This window comes from Colossoma macropomum, unplaced genomic scaffold (genome assembly GCF_904425465.1).
Source record: "Colossoma macropomum unplaced genomic scaffold, Colossoma_macropomum, whole genome shotgun sequence".
NCBI lineage: Eukaryota > Metazoa > Chordata > Actinopteri > Characiformes > Serrasalmidae > Colossoma > Colossoma macropomum.
The window spans coordinates 22,664,601-22,686,985 of NW_023494796.1; the positions used below are offsets into that span (position 1 = coordinate 22,664,601).

The 22,385-nt window shown below is 37.7% G+C and overlaps 2 protein-coding genes across 2 annotated transcripts; one reads left to right on the forward strand and one right to left on the reverse strand.

The window, feature by feature from the left end:
* Positions 1-220: 220 nt before the first annotated feature.
* On the forward strand, positions 221-11,748 carry LOC118816638 (lutropin-choriogonadotropic hormone receptor-like). Its single transcript, XM_036583128.1, has 11 exons — positions 221-387; positions 2,407-2,478; positions 4,792-4,866; positions 5,432-5,506; positions 5,610-5,684; positions 6,020-6,097; positions 7,120-7,188; positions 7,618-7,692; positions 9,480-9,668; positions 10,381-10,452; positions 10,602-11,748. Exons 1-11 carry the CDS (start codon positions 221-223, stop codon positions 11,746-11,748), a joined length of 2,094 nt encoding a protein of 697 aa, XP_036439021.1.
* Positions 11,749-13,659: 1,911 nt separating this feature from the next.
* On the reverse strand, positions 13,660-22,225 carry gtf2a1l (general transcription factor IIA, 1-like). Its single transcript, XM_036583426.1, has 9 exons — positions 22,202-22,225; positions 21,314-21,415; positions 20,293-20,413; positions 19,583-19,629; positions 18,763-18,856; positions 17,267-17,802; positions 15,405-15,602; positions 13,958-14,047; positions 13,660-13,767 (listed from the first exon to the last, which is right to left on the reverse strand). The coding sequence occupies exons 1-9, from the start codon at positions 22,223-22,225 to the stop codon at positions 13,660-13,662; spliced, it is 1,320 nt and encodes a 439-aa protein (XP_036439319.1).
* Positions 22,226-22,385: the final 160 nt, after the last annotated feature.

The window sequence follows — 22,385 nt, forward strand, 5'->3', positions numbered from 1 at the left end:
TAAGCTTTCTGAAGCTATGTTTAGCTTTATATCTAGGGTGGGTGATGCAGCCTCGGTGGTGGAGCTTTTTGAATAACCTTGCTGAGTGGCTCCTGCTACGCCTGGGCATGGTGACGCGCGCGCACTAAATCAGAAGGGCCGTGCGCTTCCCAGTGGCAGGTGTAACCACGAAGACAGTGTCCCATGCATCGGTGGGGAAAGCAGGCTTTGGAGAGGAACTATGGCTCTACGTGTGTCGACGTTAGTGCTGTTGCTGTTGATGGTCAGCGCGGTGAATTGGGCTCTCTGCTGGACCTACTCGTGCCCACCGGTTTGCCGGTGCACACTGGACAGAGTGAGCTGCACGAGGCACACGCAAACCCAGACTACATCCAGGGTCAGCAACCTGTGAGTACAAGAATATGAAGATGTAGCCTGAATGAGCTGAGTATGTTTTTAGCTGTTGACAGTTTACGTCACGTCAGTTGCAATGAATTCGAGGCTATTTCAGGGGAAGATTAAGGTTTGCTTGGAATAAAGTGAATATGTTTCAAATTGTCGACGGGTCTCAAAAGTACAGGAAAGTACATTTTGGCTAAGTGAATATGTTTAGAACTACTGACAGTTGGCGTCACCCAAGTTCAGATAAATTACGAAGCTAAAGTCAACTTTTTATTCGCCAGTTTCTGGTTCGAATTTTCCCGGTCCACCTTAAATGGTGCCTCAGGCCAGAATGTGACTGGTGCACTGTTTAAGGTGGAACGGGAAAATTCGAACTAGAAGCTGGTGAGTAGGACGAAAACGTGTGCAGTTAAGGTTTGCCTAAAATTAGCTGAGTGAGCCGGATGTTTCGAACTGTCGACTGTTCTCCTTACAGTTTTAGCAGCTTTAAAAAAAAACAAGTAGGTTAGCAAATTGCCGTTGTCTTTGCTTAGAGGCTTCAGATTGTTTCGAAAGCTTAAAAATACATATAAGTCAAATAAATAGCACATTTCCTTTGTGGAACCATCATCTGTCCTCCTTGTTTTAGCACAGAGTAGCAGTGAGCGTTCATTAACTCATTTAAGAGTCAGTAGCTTCATTAGTATAAACAGAAAGGGGAAGTACACTGATTTTTCAAAATTCAGTGGTTGAGATATACACAGTCATTAGAGTGGTTTGGCGTGAAATGATTCATTGTAGAGACTCAGATTTCTTTGTGGTGATAGTAACCAAGGGTCTCAATGACTACAACATAAATATATCCATTTTATTTACTACTCAAAACCACCAGTGAACTTACACGAGATTTTATATGTATTAATGGGGATGGCAACATAGTGGTCAATATGAAACACAAAACTACCGTAAAACAATGAGGGAGCTTTTAGCATTGAACTCCTCAGACGGCTGGTTCCTATCACCATTGTTATGAACAGGTCTGACTCAGCAGGTTTCTCTAGAATGGAGCATTTCACACCAAACCACTCTGAATGAGTTTGTTTACATCTTAACCATTTAATCATACAGAAAATTTCAAAACTTGGTGGAGTTCCCCTTTTAAGTGTTACCAGTACCACACAGGACTAATGACAAGGTATATTACTATATAGCTACCACATAATTGGCCATGTGTTACAAAGCCCTGTATGCCTTAGACTTAATGCTGGGTTGTTCAGTGAAAGTCAAGGAGAATTCCCCATTTATTTTTTAATTGCTGAGATGAAAACAAAGTCATTCAGAATAGTTTGCTGTGAAGTAGGGCACTGTGGAGAAATTTGCTGGCTCTAATTCTTTCAGAGGTGGTGAAGTCTACAGCACAAATATTTAAAATGGCCATTTTATTTACTATATAAAATGATCATTGAGCATAGACAATTGTTTTTGTGTAATGCTGATAATGTTAGCTGCAGCAAATCAAGAAAAGCTTTTTTTTGAGACTATTTTGCCATACAACTCTGCATGTATCTCTCCACCATGGACAGCTTGAAAAAAATTGATTTAGAGAAAACTCTTATCTCATAACTATAGTAAGACAAAGTCTTAGGCTCCAGGCAATATATTCCATTTTGTGCAAGTAACTTTCTTTGAGGTACCTTTCAGAGCAGGGGTGTCCAATCTTATCTGCAAAGGGCCGGTGTGGCTGCAAGTTTTCAAACACCTGATTCCACTTGTTTAATCAATTGCTAAGCCTTCAAAACTACTGGTCATGTGCAGTCCTGCTTTGTTGGAATGAAAACCTGCAGCCACACCGGCCTCTTGCTGATAAGATTAGACACCCCTGTGTTAGAGGCAGTAAACACTTCAGACATCCTGTCTGTGATGAACTGTCTGTAGAAATTTTAATGTTTTAATACTCCCTCATTGAGTGAATGTTGGTTGCCTGAAAGTAGATTAATGTTTCAGACTCTCAACAGTTAAATATTTGCAATGTTCTTGTATTTACAGAAGACTTATGCATCTGCCTTTCAAAGAGGTGCTGAGCAGAACGTTCAAAGGTCTGGTCAACGTGTCAAGAATGTAAGTTCTATTGTTCTATTTTTGTGATTTTTGATATAATAAAATGTGCAAGCTACTAATTAAGAAGCATCAGCAACAGAACAGCACACCAGGTGCCATCACTAATAGAACAGAAAAAAGGATTAAGGAACTCATTATGAGGGAATTTAATATGAAGCACTGAGTAAAAAGTACTTTCATTTCCTCAGAAATACACTTAAGCAGAAGTAAAAGTTGAATGAATTTAAATACATGTATTTTCTGCCCACTCTTGTTCAGAAATAAATGCAAAAGACATGTTTTGGTATGATCATATCACTTGGAACTGGCATTTCTCCCACTGTACTTTTTAGCCACATTATTTTTTTATGTAACAAGTGTGCTTTCAAGCCATTAGTACAGTGTGTTTTGTCAAGGACGTTCATACAGATACAAAATAGCTGAGTTTAACAATATAAATGAAAAGGCTTGCTACTTTTCAACCCTCAGTCGCAGTTTCTCTATCATTTGTCAGATTAGGTGCTGTCATTTACAATATTTCTTTCAAGCAGTAATAGCCATTGCATTTCCTTTGGGATCCTTTGGGAGTATCTCTCTATCTCTCTATCTATCTCTCTATCTAGCTATCTATCTAGCCATCTAACTTGATGCGAGAGTACTGAACCACCCATTTTATTGATTTCACTTAGCCAAATCACTATATTATATGAGCAAGCCAGTGGAGTGAGTAGCAGACCTGCTATATACACACACATATATGAGATTCATTCACATATATATATGCTGTCGGAAGAAAACCTTGTATCTCCATTTTTGTCGTTTTTTAGTTTTTGGCAATTTGAAAATACCTGTTGCCCTTTACATTGTATGTAAATTTCATGATGAATGGACCAAAAGAAATGGCACAAAAGTACTTGGAAAATGTCTGGTTCCATTGACTTACATTAAAAGTAAAGTAGGTTTTCTCTTTTTCTTGTTCTCATTTTGGAGATACAAGGTTTTCTTCTGACAACAGCTATATATATATATATATATATATATATATATATATATATTTATATATAAAGTACTTTATTACTGAAAAGACATTTACATTTATGATCTGCTCCTCTCATGCCTGGTGAACATGAAAGCTAGCTTGCAAATTGTATAATGTCAGGCTAACATTATTAATGTTGAATATTTTCCAAAGGTTTGCAGGTCTGCGTTAACACAATTTCAACTTCCCACATCCATCCAATCCCAGACCATTAACCTTTGCAAAGGAGTTAAAAGCACCATCCTCCCTTTTGAAAAAAGCCAGACGGAGTATAGAAGGGGAATGAGAGGGATAAAACCTATTTTGTATTGCTGTCAATTTGCAGGCTCTTGAAATGATAGATGTTGCGTCGTTATAATTTTGGGGGGAATTAACTGTGTACTGCAAATGCAAAATTAACTTACAGGTGTCACCAGCTTTTTGCATAGAGTAACAATCATACCAATGTATTTTGATGTCAAAATGGGCACCTGCTACGCACAATGTATAGAGTTTTGCATGTCTGGAGTAGGCCAATATTCCTTAAAATGAATGCTTTAAAACTAATAAACCTAATGAACTCCCTACTGATACATTTAGTCACTGCCTTCAGAAGTCCTTGATTAGCTGATTAGGTGTGCTAGATTTGAGTTTGCGTTTCCTGGTCTCCTGGAAGTTAGAGCAAGCTAAGAGTGAAAGAGGAGAACAGTGCACAGTGGCAGTTTTGCAAAGAGTTACTGTATAACAATATGTTTATTGAAATATGAACCAAAATGAGTTATTTAAAATTGAAAAAGTGAAAAAAAGTCTGATGTTAATTTGATCTAATATGCAGTGACATGGTGGGCTACAAAACCATAAATCAACAGAGTAATCTTAGTCTGCATTAAAGTAAGAGTAAACAAGCTGGGTGTGGGTTAACAAGCTGGTTGTTATAATATGCTGTTCACTTTAGGAGACATTCAGTAACCTCTTCTCAATAATCCTCTGTAATTTGTTTCAGTTGAAAAGGCAATTATGCCACCGGTTACATTCTCAAAGAGCGAGGAGGGCATTACATCTCCACGGACCTAAGAACACATTTAAATTTTCTTAAGTGGTTCTTGATTGCATAGGACTATTCTGTAATGAACTGAAATGAAGGCAACTGCATTAGTGAAGAGTTGAGGAGGACAAAAAGCTAAGGATAGAACCATCAAGGGCGTGTCACAGAGCTATTCATCTTTTCATGCTGATCTTTTGGCTTGTTTAGAAACCAAAATAAATCTACTAAAATTCTACTACTAATTGTACTAAAAATTCTATTTGTGCTGCAGTGAAATTTCCCAGAGTGACTCAATCAGGAAAATACAAAGTGAGGCATTTCTTTCCATCCACAGCCTGGTAGAAATGTAAGTCTTTTTTTTGTGGTTCAGTTAGTCAGTCATAGGGATGTCTGTACCTTCTACAGCAGCCCCAAAACGTATGTGGACACTAACCATTTATCTATCTTTAGGTTAATTCATAAAATGTTTCAATAAATGATATTTGAGAGAAAACCACCTTTAGCACAACATCAGACTGATGACATCTGACTCTTTGTGTGGAGAAAGCCTGCAGAAGAATTTTAACCAGGCTGTACAAGGGGTACTGTAAAGCACTGAAAAGATATTCAAAAGCACAAAAGCATTTTGGATCCAAACCATCAGAAGTCTGGATAGAAAATGTTCCAGATCTGAAACATGTCAGCCACCTTTTAAAAGCAGACTTAAAATAAGTGCCACTTGATTTGACAATTTGTTTCCTGACACACTGAAAGTAATACTTTTTAAGCAGGGCACAAATGTCTATATATTTTGGGGCTACTGTATGTTTGCAGTTTAATATAGAAAATATGTTTTATAATCACTACAAAACTGTTGAATGGATAACACTTTAAGTGTGTTTGACCATTTTTTTCCTTGCTTTGTTTTCCAGCTCAATACAGAATATCAACCAACTGATGGTCGTGGAAAATGGCGCCTTCACAGACTTGCCCAAATTAAGATACCTGTAAGACAATTTTGTCAACTACCAAGAGCCCTGGTTTTACAGTGAAAATATAGTCATGTTTCATAAGATACGCTCTTATTTCTGCCTGGTTTGCTTTGTTTAGGAGTATCTGTAACACAGGACTGAGGCATTTCCCAGACCTTTCTACCATCTCTTCAATGGAGTTATATTTCTTCCTGTGAGTAATCGTGTTCCTTTGTAATTTGGGGGGCAGAGATTTAAGCCAGTGGCCCACCAACAGCACCAGCAGAGCTGCAGTACATATCTTTGGATTTAAGCCCAGCTCAGCTAATAAAGTGCTAAGGCACTCAATGTTAATTGCACATAAATATAGCTCTGGTGACTGTTAAAAGGAAAGTAAAAACCCTCATTAATTTTCCCATTCAAAAGTCTATTCACACTACAACTTGCTTAGTTTACAGATGTGAAGTTGAATATCAATACAAAACATATTAAAGCTGTGATCATTCCCACCTTATCTTGTTTCATTATCTCTTTTTCTTTCATGTGAAGGGAAATTGGAGACAACATGCAAGTAAAGAGCATACCAGCCAATGCGTTTCAAGGCATATCCAAGGAGCACATGTACATGTGGGTATAAAAGAAAAGCTCAGGATTGCATGTGGCTGTATTTGACCATAATATCCACCCAAATGTCAAAATACACTTTAAAACAGTTGCTGCACAATAATGCTCACCTAATGAGAGAACAAGCATATTTTTATGCTATATTTAACTTAATTAAATTCTTGTTTTCCTTCTAAAATTGTATTTTTAAAAGTATTTCAGTAACAAAACATAGAGAAATGTTTAAAACAAAATACATCTTTATTTGTGTACTCTTTTGCATTTTTGACCCTTGGTCCACTGCAAACATTGCACTTTGGCCCCTCTAATACAAAATGTTTGGGCAACCCAGTCTAAATAAAAACGTAAGGACTGAAAGTTTTTTTTTTCCTCTCTTGGAAATTAGTCAAAGTACTGAATTTGAATAATTCTTAAGACAAATTTTCCAAAATAATACTTAGTATTAGTAGCAAAGTATTTTCCATTTCTGTCAAATGACCAAGAACTGCCAGTGCATCCAAACATCTACTACACACTCCTGCAATTTAAGAATAACTGCAACCAGTTTGCACTGTAATTTGTGTAGTTACAGAATTATAAGCCTGAGCATGTAATAAGCCTGAGATTTCAAGAGATTAACGATAGTTCCAGAACAGTTTTTGTGGAGTTATATAATTATTTAGGACCCAGGAAAAACCCTTGGGTTCTTTAGGAACTGTTGAGCCAAGGCTCATAGCCAAGATGTAGCTTTCTTCATAAACATAAATTGGCTCATTTTAGTGAGGAAAGGGTTTTGGTATTGTTTAGACCTGTATTTCCACTAAAAACTGTTTTAGAGTTGTAGCAGTTCCTAAGTGGGGCTTTAAATGATGGTCAACACTGTAAGATACACAAAATATATATAGAAAAGCCACTCGTGATAAAGGGTCTGAGAATTGATGTTTTTCCAGTACTAGAAACAGACTTTCATGTCTGATACATTTACAAAATTAACTACACTGAAAATTTCACATTTTAACATTTGTTTCATTGCATCTTTTTCTTAGGAATCTTGTCAGGAATGGATTTACAGAGATCAAATCTCATGCTTTTAATGGGTCCAAACTGGATAAGCTGTACGTATATCTCTTATCAGTGCGGAAAGCTTCTTTCTTTCAGACCCATCACTTTCAGACATGTTTACAAGAAGCAGCCTCTATTGTCTCCAAATAAGTGGTAGCATCAGTTGTTTGTATTGTGGTTGAAGGTTCAGGCTAATCAAAGGAACATACTGTACGGGTAAATAATTATTAAAAGAGACAAAACATTGAGCGCTGCAGTGTTTTGTTAACCATGTACACTTTGGTATCTTGCCACAAAGAATAAATAAAACATACAACTGTCTGTCAGTGTATTGTTCTTAACATACAATCTTTGGATGCAGTTACAATCCACAGTAATGAGGTTAAGGTTATAGTAACAAATGAATTTTCATGTTGTGTTGCATTTTGTTGTATTTTTAAAGTAGAAATAAACTGAAACTGGTTATTTTTTTCACTTATTAGAATTCTGAAAGACAACAGGCATCTTAGTGAAATCCATGATGATGCTTTTGAAGGGGCTACAGGACCAAATATGCTGTAAGTAAACTTTAATCTTAGACTGTGTGGTAATATGTGAAAAACGTTCTAACACAGTATGTGGTACACATTCCGAAAGGAATTAAGGAACATCTTAACAGCGGAAATCTGTAAATAACTGTAATGCTCATGACCTCTCAGTTTGGTATCGTTTAGGGAAAAATAACAAATTAAAGAGCATGTAGAAATTAACTGCACCACAACTGAACTGTTACTAAAGTCACATTTATTGAAAAAATACATATTAAAAGTTCCTATCTGTTGGCCAAGGTCTGTGTATTCACAGGGAGCAGAGCAGCCCAGCCAGTGTCATCCTGAACTTTAGCCTTGGTATGAAAGAGCCAAGAGCCCATTCTACAGGGTCATATTAAAGAAGAACAAAAAGTATTCATTGTGCCTGTCACATAATGAAGAACATTAGCGCAATTTTACTTAGCAACCCAGTGGAGTATCACTGTGAACTCATTGCACTTTTTAAGCTGTAACAAATTTAAAATCTGAATATTTATGATCTTGCTAGAGAGATTTCAGAGTGAGAGGTTACATTACAAAGCCCATAAGGTCACTATTATGTCTTATCACCCACACTGCGGTGAAATAATTTTCGTTTCTCAATAAATGTGTCAGGAAGTCTTGCACACTGTTATGCTGTGATGCTATACTTGGTCTGGTTCCACCACTCTTCAGTATCAGTCTGACTACATCTTTAGAAAGTCATCTGTCATACTGTACTAGCATAACGTTCACTGGAGAGAACTCCTAAACAACCACCTGTTAATAAAATTTGACAGAATAAAGGTGTAGTTCCTCCGTTCCCCTGCCAAACAACTGAACAAAATATTTGTAGTATTTAAATATATAATCACAAACATATTTCTGTAATATACTTTTGAATCACACATTTTGTGTTTACAGATGTTTAGATAAACAGCACTGTGCAAAAGTCAGAGACCACCATTCATTTATTTAATTTTCAGTCAAAACATCCAAGAAGTTATTTGTTTTTCAGCATTAGGGAAAAAAAAGCATACATTTACCAGGACATTCACTCTTTGCCTTTAATACATCTTCCATTCTTTTCAGGAGACCTGCTTTCGGTTTTTTGTCTGCAGGGATATTTTTCCACACCTCTAAAGTTCAGTCTTAGAAGTTGTTTGCATTTTCTGCTTCTCACAATCCAAGTAATCCCAAACACATTCAGTAATGCTGATGTCTGTACTCTGCGGTGGCCAGTCCATAGTTCTGAGAATGCCAGCAAATTTTTTTGTTTGATTTGAAAATTTTCTCCTTTCTTTTAATCTACTTCCTTTTCTTAGTAACAACTTCTTGACAGCTACACATCCTTTCAGACCCATAGTGTTGTGGTGTCTTCATACAGTGGAAGGATGGACAAAAACACCTGTGGATCTGAAGCAAGAGTGGAGCTTGAATTCCTCCTTTCTCTTAAAGATGAAAGCTTACAGTGCTGTTTACCTGATGGTAACAGTTCTGGTGGTCTACCAGGTCATGCGTGGTTGTTAAGAGTTCCATTTTCTCTATAGCTTTTAATTATTGTTTTGAAATGTTGAAACTGTTTTTTCACTTATTTTCTTTGACTTTTTCTTACCTTATGCAAGTGAGTTATCTTACATCTGATCTCCTCAGAAATAGCTCCTGAAAATGAGTAACTTGAACTTAATGACCATTTAAACTAGAAATTAAATGAATGAAGGGTGGTCTCTGGCTTTTGCAAAGTACTGTAGAGTCCAACTATGCTTTAAAATGCATGTTTACTTGTATGTTTGTAGAGATGTGTCATCCACTGCTCTCCGTGCACTGCCTAAACGGGGTCTGAGAGAGGTGACGGTTCTGATAGCTCAGTCAGCACCTGCTCTTAAGACCCTACCCCCACTTGAGAACCTTCTAAACCTACAAGAAGCTGACCTGACCTACCCCAGCCACTGTTGTGCCTTCCACACCTGGAGAACCAACAACAGGTCTGATCTAGAATGTCTAATTGGAAAATGATATACACAAAAGAGTTGCTAGATACACCTATCTGCACATGAAAAAGTGAACACCGTTGATCAGATATTTGGGTGGTGGGCCATTCACAGCACAGTAGTGACACCTTAATTGTTGGTACACCTGGTAGGTGAACAGTAATAAACAGTAGTGACTACTGTTGACATGATAGTTGTGGTTGGTGGACTATTCTCAACCTAGCAGTGATGATGAGGTCTTTAAAAATCCCAGCAATACTTTTCTACCTGATAGAATCATTCCAGCTCAACCACCACCATGCCACTACCATGTCGTGCCACTGCTGTGGTCCACTACTCAGTATTTGGTCAGTGGTGGTCCTATGGTGTTTTCTTTCCATTGAAGAATGAGCTAGAGTGGCTGATAAATTAAACAGCAATAGATCTACAGTCAGTAGCTGTAAACCAACAATGAAGTGCACCTAAATAATGTGTGTTTCTGATAAAATGGCCATTGAGTGTAGATTTGGGCGTTCTCAGTAAAGGTCTACACAGAATCTTCTTTTATTTTGAAACTAGACACCCTGCAGAACATGCCAAGCACAAGAAACTCTCAAACCAGTCACTCTTAAAACAGTCTTGATTGTGTATTAAACTTATAATTAACAACAATATGAACAAGAGTTGAGAAATACGTTTGACACCCTATCATTTTGTCCCCATCTAGGGAGAACGCTGTATTCGGTCGCTTCAGGAACCTAACTAAGCTATGTGATATGGACAGCCAACCAAATATCATGTAAGACAAAAGCAGTGTCATCTTTCTTTATAATATTACATTTAACGTGACTGAATAGTCATCTTGTTAATGGAAACTACTTATACTTTATATATATATATATATATATATATATATATATATATATATATATATTTTCTTCTCCTCAGGGACCCATCAGCTGAAGACCTGTCTGACCTTTACAACATCAATTTTCACTACCCTGATTTGGACTTGTGTGTCAGCAGCAGTTCATTCAGATGTACCCCAGAACCTGATGCCTTCAACCCCTGTGAGGACTTGCTGGGTTCTGGCTTCCTGCGCTCTGTTACTTGGATCATCACCATCTTCGCTGTCCTAGGGAACCTGGCTGTGCTGATCGTCCTGCTTGTGAGCCACCAGAAGCTGATCGTCTCTAGGTTCCTCATGTGCAACCTGGCCTTTGCTGACCTGTGCATGGGCCTCTACCTGCTATTGATTGCCTTGGTGGACTACCGCTCCCGTCGAGAGTATTATAACCATGCCACAGACTGGCAGACAGGGTTTGGATGTGGAGTAGCTGGCTTTTTAACTGTCTTTGCAAGCGAGCTGTCAGTCTATACTCTGACCATGATTACCCTGGAGCGCTGGCACACCATTACCTATGCTATGCAGAAGAATAGGAGACTAAGACTGCGCCATATGGTGACCGTGATGGCAGTTGGCTGGGCCTTTTCTCTTCTTGTAGCTCTGCTTCCTGTGCTCGGTGTGAGCAGCTACACTAAAGTAAGCATTTGCCTGCCAATGGACATTGAAACCCCAGTTTCACAGGGTTACGTGGTAGCTGTGCTGGTCTTAAATGTGGCAGCTTTTTTAATAGTATGCTCCTGCTACCTTGGTATTTATTTAAGCGTGCGCAACCCAAACGTAGCAACGCGCCACGGAGACACAAGGATAGCCAAGCGAATGGCAGTGCTCATCTTCACTGACTTCTTATGTATGGCACCCATCTCGTTTTTTGCCATTTCAGCTGCCTTGCGCATGCCATTGATCACAGTCTCCCAATCCAAATTCCTCCTTATACTTTTCTACCCTATCAATTCACTGTGCAACCCATTCCTTTACACCATATTCACAAGAGCCTTCCGCAAGGACATGTATCTGCTTTTAAGCCGCTGTGGCTGCTGCCAGACACAAGCCGAATTTTACAGAGTGCAAGGTCTCTCGGTAGTTACCTTGGCTTCCAAGAACAAGAGCTCCAAGAAGGCTCATTCAAACCAGTTTCACGCATACCACATCAAGCTGCGGGGCTGCTTCTTCAACAAAGATGCAACGTGAGGCTTATATTTCAAAACATGGACTGATTAACTGCTCCACAGCAGCATTCTGTATATATCTTTTCATACTGTGAATATATACACTACAAACTGTAAATGCTTTTTATAATTTTATTTAACTTGTTATTTAAATTTTTTTTACTTGGTCTTTTACTTCCTGTGCACAGGGTGTTTTTTTTTGAAAGGAGAGTTGTTTTTAACTGGATTTTTTTTCTGTACAAATAAAATCAATTTGTTTCTACACTTTTTCCATGCTTTATTAAGTAAAAAAAAAAAGACTCCATTTTCTTCTGTCATTTGCTAACTAGTTCCTGCTCAACTCAGTCATAATCTGATAATCCTGCAACATACCACAGTCACGCTCCTCAGAGACAGCAAAAGGTATGTTTTTGATCATGCATTTCATCTGTTTTTTTTAATAATGCACCTGCATGGCTGTTTAAAATTAATACTCTTCTCTGACATTGATATTTTGCCACCATTCAAACTGTATTTAGTGCCAATATAATGTCGTGTGCTGCTTTCACATCTGCCCAATGCAAAGACACTTCATGGGCTTTATTGTAAGCTACACTTTGTACCACTGAAGAGTAAAAACTAGCACAATGGAATATAAAACTAAATTATTTCCAGGTGGTGTTTTTGTGTTTTGTTACAAATGCACTTGCCCATAATTCTTTGTCGCAGTGGGTCAAAATGTGGGACTGCCTTTACACTGTGTAACCATTTCATGATAAATGGATCAACAGAAACCTTCCAGAATAACATGGAATGTGGAATAAAATCTCTTTACATTAACTTTATCATTAAATGTTAATAACATTTTTGCCTTCTTCTTAGGGGTGTAACAACACTCTCAGCCCACAATTCAATGTGATTCCCAGTACTGAGTCCACGATTCAGTATTCTTAATATATTTTTAACAAAATTTGAACAAAGGAAGATGAATTGATGTTGAATGATGTTGCACAGCTTACTAACAACACTAGAGCTGGGAGACAGGAGGATTGCTGGAGTAAAGTGCTGACTGGTGCTGATAGCATATGTTGGTGTTTAAACAATGTCATTGCATTAAATGGTGTAATTAACAGAATGTCCAAGCTCCACGAGACATGGATACAGTTCTGCATTGCGATATTACAATCTAACCATGCACTGTTACACTCCTACTTCTATACAGTTATCATTTTGGAGATACATGTTTAAGCACAACAACGATGTGCGGGAATAACCACTCCTCACTTACTTGTGTTTAATGTGAGAAGACAAGTCATAAAGCAATAATGTCCTGGTTTTGCCTGAAGCACACAATAAGCTGCCCTCAGTCTTGACAATCAATGAATGCCATCTAATGTGTCCTATTCACACACATCCTGGATTTAAAATTAGCCTACTACAGCTAGAGTAAGGCAAATAACGTTAGTTATTCACCAAAAATAAGAGTATCCCAAAACCTGACATCCAGTGCAAGACCTTTAAAGTGAATTCTAGTCTTTAAATAATTTTGAATAAAAGAGACACAAGTTTAGTTTTGTCTGCAGTGTGTTTCATTCAATCTGTGAGAGCAACCCAAAACCAAGAATTAAACATTGTTCAAGCCTTTTAGTCCATTTCTTTATGCATTTTGGAGCAACAACACCCGTGTAACCCATTGAAAAAATAAATAAATAGGATTTTCATACAGTGTGGAAATTTTCAGAACCCCAGCACATTAGCATGAAGCAAGACAAATGCTTCTAAAGCAGACCTTATAAGTCTGCAAGCTAGCAAACAGGGCTGTGAAATAACAAAACCAAAATATATTCAAAGCCAGCCGGTATATTAACTAACAAGAATGTTCTTCTTGCTTAAATAGCATCATATACTGTATCCTTCACCCACTTCTGTAAAGGCTGTTACGATTTGTCCCATCTCACCACTCCGCTTCCCCGACGGCTTTGGAGAAAACATAGTCCTTCCCGCTGTAGCACATAACTCCGTCTTTCAGATAGAACTTCCATCTGTTTTTACTGCGGTGAATCTGCCACAAAATATATTAGGATTAAAGGTTAATACCGATGCTAATAATAATAAACAACTTTGCTATTGGTCTTCATTATTCTAATCAATTGTATTTCACCTACATATTGCTTTTGACTAAAGACTATCACAAAAAAAGACAAAGCACAATAAAACCCAGCCAAAGCCCAAGGCTCCACAGTAGCTCTTACCTTATCATACTGGCAAACAATGACGTTCTCTGTGTCAAAGATCTCGGGAATATCCTGCTCACTCACATCGTCACCAGAATTCAGTGGATCCTAGACAGGACAAGCAATGTAAACAGCAGCTAAAACATGTTCACCCCCTCTATCCCTTTTCACACTTAGTCTCAAAGCTAAAAAAAATGAGCAGAAAATATTAAACAGAACAATCATTTAAAATGTACAGTTTAATTTTGAAGTACAATAAAAAGCTACCATTCATCTTGAGATAATGGCCTGGAATATGCTGAGCACTGAAGAAAACAAAGACAATGAGCTCATGCCACTTTGGCTCTGTGTGTTCTACTTTGTTCAAGTAGAACACAAATCTTACAGTCAGGAATAATTAAATTGGTAGACTCCATCATTCATAAACAGCTGGTGCTGGAATCGTGTCAGAAGACAGATGAGCACATTCTAAAACTGATTACACTTATACTTTCTTTCAAAGTCTAACATAAATAAAACAACATGAGCTGGCCGTTCAGAAATTATGTAAATTATTATGGCAGTAAAGCATTCTAGATGACTCAAATAATTTTTTTTACTTGATGCACACATTATTATTGCATAACGCTGCTGTCTGAACAAAACCTTTTATCTCCAAAATGGTAACTTTACAGGAGAAGGAAAAAACATACTGTAATTTTAATGTAAGTCAATGGAACCGGACTTCATTTAAAAATGAAGCACAATGCAAAAAGCAACAGGCATTTCAAATTATGCCGAAAACTGAAAAATGACAAATTTGGTGATACAAGGTTTTGTTCCAATAGCAGTGATGAGTAATATGATTGGTGCATAAAAGGGTTTACAAGATGAAGACTAAAAAGGGGAAAAAAAAACACCAAAATAAGTATCCACAATATACATAATATACGTATATCCACATCTCTGCTGTACTTTGGTATTCTTCAATATGCAGCCATACTGTAACCTATACTATTTAGTAGACTATGCTGCAGTTTCCTAGACAGGAATTAAGTCTAGTCCTAGTGCATATTCCTTTTTTGCCCCCTTTTTTCCCCATTTTCAAAGTATATAATATACACCTTGTCCTGAATTGAATTTTGGTTTCCCCCATTAAAATGTGACTAAACTTTTTAAAGGCTTTTGTGTTTAGTGAAAGGAAAGCGTAATAGGACATTAATGTGATTTGGAGTTAGAATGCCATGAGGGTGCAAGTTTTAAAACAAGTTTTTTTTGTGTTTTAAAGTAAACAATAAAACTGGAAATGTTTTCCAAATGGTATACCAGCTCATAACTAACCTTTTGCAGAATGGAAACTGAATGGAACATCTACATATTTTACGCATATAGATTGCTTCTGGGTTGCCCTCACCTCCTCCTGCACCTCCTCGATATCAGGCTCATCAACGTCACTGCTGGAGCTTACGCTGGTGTCGGTACTGGCCCCAGCACCCTGAAGAGCTTTCAAAGCCTCTGCATTGATGATGCCCAGAAACTCGTTCTCTCCAACAGCCCCTTGATCTTCCTCGTCCTGCTCCTGCTCTTCCTCTCCAGCCTCAGAGCTGCTGTCGCATGCACCATCGAGCTGCACTATGCTGGCCAATTCATTGAAGTTGTAGTCCCTCAGGAGCTCCATCTCAAGCTGAGAAGAAATCAGCAAAGCCTGATCATTTTCCCCAGTACCTATACACTATAAATCTGTGCACTACATTAGCAAAAGCTAGCACTCCCCCCCAAAAAACTTAATAATGTTAAAGAAAGGGTATTGATTTTTTTTGTTTTATGATTGTTGAACACTATTATACAGCAGTGGCTTTTGGATTTAAGTAAATCGTATCATCTTTGAGAATTCACATCAGCAGAAATCAGACCACTGCACATACCATGACGAAACAAACCCTAACCAGAGAAAAAGATTTAAAGAGCTAAAGAGAGTTGACTATAAGGATCATAACAGTATTTCCCACAGGTCTTAAATAAACCTGGACACTGAAGCGAGCTTGTGGGGTGGTATTCTAAACTAATTTCCAAACTCATTAGAATGTGCCTTTTTACTTTAATTGGATATTCATATAAGGCATGTATGATTTAGATTTATTGAAACACAAGCAGCTGATTTTATGTCACATTACGTTTGTTCATAAAGATAAACAGTTTGAAAATTGTTAAGATGGAACAAAATATACTTGTGGTTGTTAACATATTTGGGTCTGTATGTTTGAAACACTGCATACTTTTTTTCTGCTTTAACAATATTCCCCTTGCTGCTGGTAATGGTTTTATTCTCTTATATCTGATGACACAATCATGTATGCCACTTTGTCTTCTCAATGCTCCAGGATAGCTTCCTCCAGCTTTGAAATGCCTTTACTAATCTTAAAATCTCATTAAACATTTCTAAGACTGAAATCATGTCAGAAGGGACAACTGTCCCCATTTTTAAACTCACTAACAGTGAGGGAGCCAACCTGGAACAGCTTACAACTTATAAGACAGTTAATCATCCTTATCTCACTATTACCAAACCACAGTCAAAGATTAAGGCCTAGCTTATTTTTTTTAGACACTGTTCCTCTTTTACTTATGCTGCCAAAATCATTCCATATGATTCCAAATGACTTTACGTCCTATGGCTTATTATGGGGATGCAGTTTACAAAGATGCACTTCAGAAGCTTGGTGTTCTTCATGCTGCTGTCTGTTTTACTACAAATGCCCTTCTTAGAACACATCACTGCTCTCTTTACTCTCTGGTGTGCTGGCCCTCCTTATGCAGCAATAAACACTAATTTATAAGTCTCTCCTGGGCCAGATATCTCCTAGGCATCAGGTAATAACTTGCATCACGATAACTTGAAAGTTCATAGAACGAATATTTCTTTCGGCTCTTAATTACAGTTTGCAGCCGCAGTTTGAATACATTATAAAAAACATTAAAATTAGAATAATTTCTATGTTTAAGAGTAATACAAAATACATTTTTATCGATACATGAACCTGCTTCTCTATTAATTAACTATTTTAGGCTCTTGTCTGTCACAGTTAATTTTTAGTGGTGTTTGTTATTTTGTCAACATTTTTATTTGTAATTGACTGTTATTGAGCTTTTTCATTGTTATTCTATTGTGTGTCTCCCTCAAGTAGTTTCTGATGCTTGCCAGGTCTTAATGACATGCCTGGTTAATTTAAGGGTTAAAGAATTGATGACATACTGCATATTCAGAATATCTCTATTTACAACTCTACAGTCTACATTTACCTTAAGTGCACCGTCAGGTGTTCTTTCCAAGTCTGGCAGAAGACTCACAGTGTCATTAGTGCTGGCCATGGCTGCAGCTTCCTCCTCTGCTTTAACAGCTCTCTCCACCATCTCCTGCGCGCTGGCTCCAAACTCCAACACCTGCACATTCCCTGAACCTCCCTGCAGGCCCACAGGCAGCTGTGTGGACAGTGGCGAGGACACGCTCATATCCACCGGCTGGGGGCTGAACTCGATGCCGTCCAGAGTGAACTCGCTTGGACTTTCTAGAGGTGACTGCGAGGGCTGGTGATTAATGGAAGGCTCGGGGGTTACAGGGACAGGGGGCTGAATACTTTGATCCAGAGGGATATTAGGATGCTGGGGCAGCTGGCTCTGGTGGTGTGATGGAAGGACTGTTCGGGAGGCTTGAGGTACAGGCAGAGTTTGGGGACACAAGCCAGTCACCTGGGTAGGGATGTTATGAATGATGGCGGTGGGCAAATTTCTCTGCTCCTCAAGGGGTTTATTAGCCTGGGCAGAGACACGCTGACAACTTGGAGCCTGGGTCACCATTACAGGAACATTGACCTTGTACAAATGACCTGTGGGTATTACATAAAAGACCAATCAGAGAATATGTGAGGACTTCTGAAAACACTCTTCCAATACTGATCAACTATAACAACAAATTTTGATTCTTTACATCTCTGCAGTTCACTTTCCTTGACGTTTTGCATTTGTTGTTAAAGAGCCCATATTATGGAAAAAAATCAAAATTATCTGACAGTCTGACACAGTATGTAAATGCTATTATAGTTTCAAAACATACTGTGTACTCCCCAGTCTGTACATGGAAATTAAGCTGGAAAAACAGAATTGCACTAATACCAGCTTATTTACATATTTTCAGCCTACAACAGTTTAGATCTGTCCATTCACGCTGTAGTTATACAGAATGTTTAAGGCAAAACTGTTTTTTAAACGAGGCACAATCAGAATAATTTGCACGTATCAGTCTTAAAGGCACAATAACAAACCAACAACCAGTTTATTTTTTAAGGGATGTAGAGAAATTGGAAAATGGCCATGTAAAAATAAATTATGACCATTCTTGGTACATAAACCCACACAAATATTATAAGTGAACCTCGGGGAAAATATAAAACACAAGAAAAATGTATGAAACAAGCCCTTTAAAACTCACATTCTACTACAACTGGATTCTGTGGACAAGACTTTATACTGAAGTAGCTACAGAGAGCCTAGTACAAGTTGACATGCTGCCCAGCAGAGTTCCAATGCTAATATATTACATTTGGCTTTACGTATAGATCAGTATCTCAGCCCCAGTTCTGGCAGTTAATATTTTCCATGCTTCAATACATCCACTCTTTAGCCAATCACTACATTCAAGAGTTTGAATTATGTGTGGTAAATAAGAAAGGACATAGGAGATGTACAGGACTAGAAATGAAAAAAAAACAAAAACATTAATTAATCCCCTTGAAAGCTAAAATCTTCCAAGAACAAGTATGGGCAGGTTATTGGGTTACAAATCTTACCTGAGGCAGTCTGTAGGGTCACTCCTGCAGGGATATGAACAGGATAGGTGACTCCAGGCGGAAGGGAAAATGTTGCGATAGTGCCAGTTTGGCTCTGCAAGGAAAATTCAAACATAATTAAAAAAAAATAAATCATAATATAACGTGCCACATGTGCACAGGCAACATTTTATGGTATGTTTATCTTAAACTTAGCAAATAAACAGTAAATGTGCATTAAATTGTGCTCTTGGTAGAGGATGTGTACTTATTTTTAACAAAACATATCATCTGACAAAACTTAAAAAAAATATATATTTTTTTTTTGGTGACCCACCAGGCATAATGCAAATAATGAAAAGATAAAGTTGCACTCTGTGTTAACATTGTGGATATAAATTAGATGGGAATACGTTCCCTTTTACAATACCGACATAATAACATGATCAGTTACAGAACATCTTGCGATATATATTCTGATCAGTTTGTAGTAACAATTTAGACCAAACTTCAAAAATAACAGACAAACCTTTCTCAAATTAAACAATCAGAAAAAGGAAAATAGAAGGTGGTCACTGATGTTCATACATCTTCATGCCACAAGACCACACCATCTTCAACAAAGGCTTAGGTTCAATGACTGTTTGTATGATTACAGTGCTTTCCAAGGAACACGCTGATTTTATGAACTTTGTTAAAATAGAACAATGCAATTTTGCAGGTTTAAACTGAGTTCTCGGGTAATTTTTCAGCTGCTGAATGATTTTTTTTTTCATTTTAAGGGAAAAAAGGCTTATTTATATAGGGTAATTAGAGAGACAAAAAAATACATATCACTTACTGATTTTGTAGTGAAACTCTGTGCATGTTGCCCAGCAGGAATGACAACTGAAGCTGAAAAAAGTACAAAATATTTTCAGACGCTAGAGGCCAAGACTGAATCTCAAATGGGCCCCAACTCCCTACATAGCACACTACACAGGAATTAAAATACTGGCTTCTGCGCCCAGACAGTGCATAATGTCTCCCAAATAGCCATGTGGGATTCAACCACATGTGCACAACTCCATATTTGACAAGCAGAGCACTGTGAATTTCATGACTTACTTAGCGCACTGTACAGCCATCTAAGATTCAGCCCAAGTGTCTGACAAGTGAATATTTTCAATGGGATGATCAGTTTATCTGCTTAAAGCTAAATACATTTATACATTTGGTCTCAATTAATATCCGTGACTCTGACATAAACTGAATACATCCTCTTGGTCATTAAAGGGCACTTATCATGAAAAACTGAATTTTCTTCATTTTTTGTAATGAAATAGTTCCATGTAGCAGTTAAAACCAAGTACAGCCTATTTAATTCTAAAGGACAAAGAGAGATTGAATGTACGTCATGTAAAACGAACTGTGGCTATGAACCCAAATAAATGTCATAAATATAAAAATAAAATACAGTAAAAATGCATGATATGGGCCCTTTACACATCAAACTGTCTTTTCCTTAGTTAAACAGCTTAAGTTTTAATAGCAAGAAGCAGTGTTACTCACCTGTGGGTTTCTGAAGAGTTTGAGAAAAATTTGCAGGCAGCTGCAGAACAAAATTCGATGGATTGATGTCTTTTGCAAAGCCTTCCACAGCTTTGGACTGTAAGACTTTTGACTCCCACAGCTATGGAGATAAAAAGGGTGTTTTTCCTCCTCCTCAGACAAAATCTCTCTTTTAAATATGACAATGTCCAACAACTAAATTTACTATGATACGGAAACACCACAGAACTTCTGATTGTGTAAAAGTGAACATTTCTTACATTTATCTTTGATTAATATCTAACAGTATCCATTTGAATATTTTTGTACCACATTGTTTAAATCCAGTTGGACTTTCTTGGACTTACATTAAAGACAGATTTCAAAAATGGGACTTTTCTAAATTTCAATATGTAAACAGAGTCATTCAGAGTGGTTTGATGTTAAATGCTCCACCCCTCATAAACATGCAGAGTCAGAATTGTTCACAGTGGTGGTGATAGGAACCAGACGTCTGAAGAGCTGAATGCCTTTAAAAGCTGCCCCAACAGAAAGTTATTACATGAAATGTTTGTGAATATGCTGCCTAATGCCTGAGATAAGGTGCTCGCCTGAACATATTTCATTAAATCTGTTCATGGCAGAGAGGGAAATTTAGAGCTTTGTCAAAAGTAGCCAAAGAAAACAACTTCCTTCAGATTTACCATTTTACCATTATCAACGTTACACATAAAAACTCAGAAGACAGGTAAATAAAATGTCTATTTATGTGCTGTAGACACGGAGACCCCTGGTTCCTATCACCACCACTGCAAAAACATCTGAATCAGTAAGTTTCTCTACAATTCACTATTTCACATCAGACCATTCTGACTGATTCTGTTTTACTTCTCACATATAGAGAATTCCTGAAAAATTGGTGGAACTGTACTTTAACTGAAAATGGTGTTTCAACGTTATTTACCAACATTTTACATTAGGTAACTAATGAAAATTTGGGGGTACTTTATTTTTTTCCCCCCAGTAGCATATGGACTCTCACCTGTCTCAAGTCCTCTAGTACTCGTTCTTCCACCCCTTCTTCGAGGAATAGTTCCCGAATACTCTCCATCACGTCGTCAATGATGGAGAGGTAGAGTTTAGGCTGAGGGAAATGAAAAGGTACACTCTTAAAAATGGTTCTTTAGGGGTCCTTTTAGAACCACGAGTTCTACATAGAACCATTTCATGTTCTATTAATGTTAAGAGTTTATTTCTATGAAAACGATATAAAAGTGGCGTTTATACTGGGGAAAACGTTGGAAAGGTAACCTAGCTAGCTAGAGTTTACCGTTACGCTGAAGAAAATATAACCTAGGTTAGTTAACGTGGCAAATAACTTTAACGTTACAGTAATGCTGAGGGAAATGTCGAGTTTTAGAAATGATGGAAAAGTGGGGTTAGGCTTAGAAGAATGACGGACAAGCAAAACCTCGCCTGAGGAAATGTAGAAATGGTAGAGTTAAGGACGAGGACAAATGACAGCAAGCTAGCCATTATCTTACGCTGAGGTAATGAGAAGAACGGTTTACGTTAGCTAGGTTAGCTAACTAGCTAAGTCAAGTAACGTTACGTTAAACCTCTCCTGTGGCCTTAGCAGATGTTTTCTAAAGTGAATCATTTATTTGCTAACTCTACATTTTTATACAGTTACAATGTTTTTCACACAGAGTCGAGTCTGACAGGTACGTTAAGTTTCAACATAACGTTAGCTAGTTTCGTAGCCAACACCAGAAAGGTAGCGTTAGCTCCTAGTCAACTCATATAGCGTTATATGGAATAGTAAAACCGTTTAACGTTGGCTGATAAGAATAATCAAGAACAAGCGTGAGGTTTTATCATTAGCTTTCACGTTAAGGAGTTGGTCTGAACGCCCGTCTGATATACTTACTAAAGTGTTTGCATTTGATAGCATTTTTTTCGATGTCGGTTAACTTGGCTAGCAAGCTGTCTTGATCAAGACGACGTTCACCCGGACTCCCAGTGTTTCCACAGTGATGGTGTAGAACAAGGTACACAGCTGGTTTCTGTCTTTCCAATCAGCCAAGTTTTTGATGTACTTCTTTCACCGCTGT

Bases quoted from the DNA above. Each gene is read 5' to 3' on its own strand.
- gtf2a1l (XM_036583426.1), bottom strand. From the start codon at position 22,225: ATGCTATCAAATGCAAACACTTTA. The intron at 21,416-22,201 runs GTAAGTATATCA...CATTTCCCTCAG, and splicing joins TATCAAATGCAAACACTTTA to CCTAAACTCTACCTCTCCAT. The intron at 13,768-13,957 runs GTAAGAGCTACT...ATTTTGTGGCAG, and splicing joins TTGTTTGCCAGTATGATAAG to ATTCACCGCAGTAAAAACAG.
- LOC118816638 (XM_036583128.1), top strand. From the start codon at position 221: ATGGCTCTACGTGTGTCGACGTTAGTGCTGTTGCTGTTGATGGTCAGC. The intron at 7,189-7,617 runs GTACGTATATCT...TTCACTTATTAG, and splicing joins GGGTCCAAACTGGATAAGCT to AATTCTGAAAGACAACAGGC. The intron at 10,453-10,601 runs GTAAGACAAAAG...TCTTCTCCTCAG, and splicing joins GACAGCCAACCAAATATCAT to GGACCCATCAGCTGAAGACC.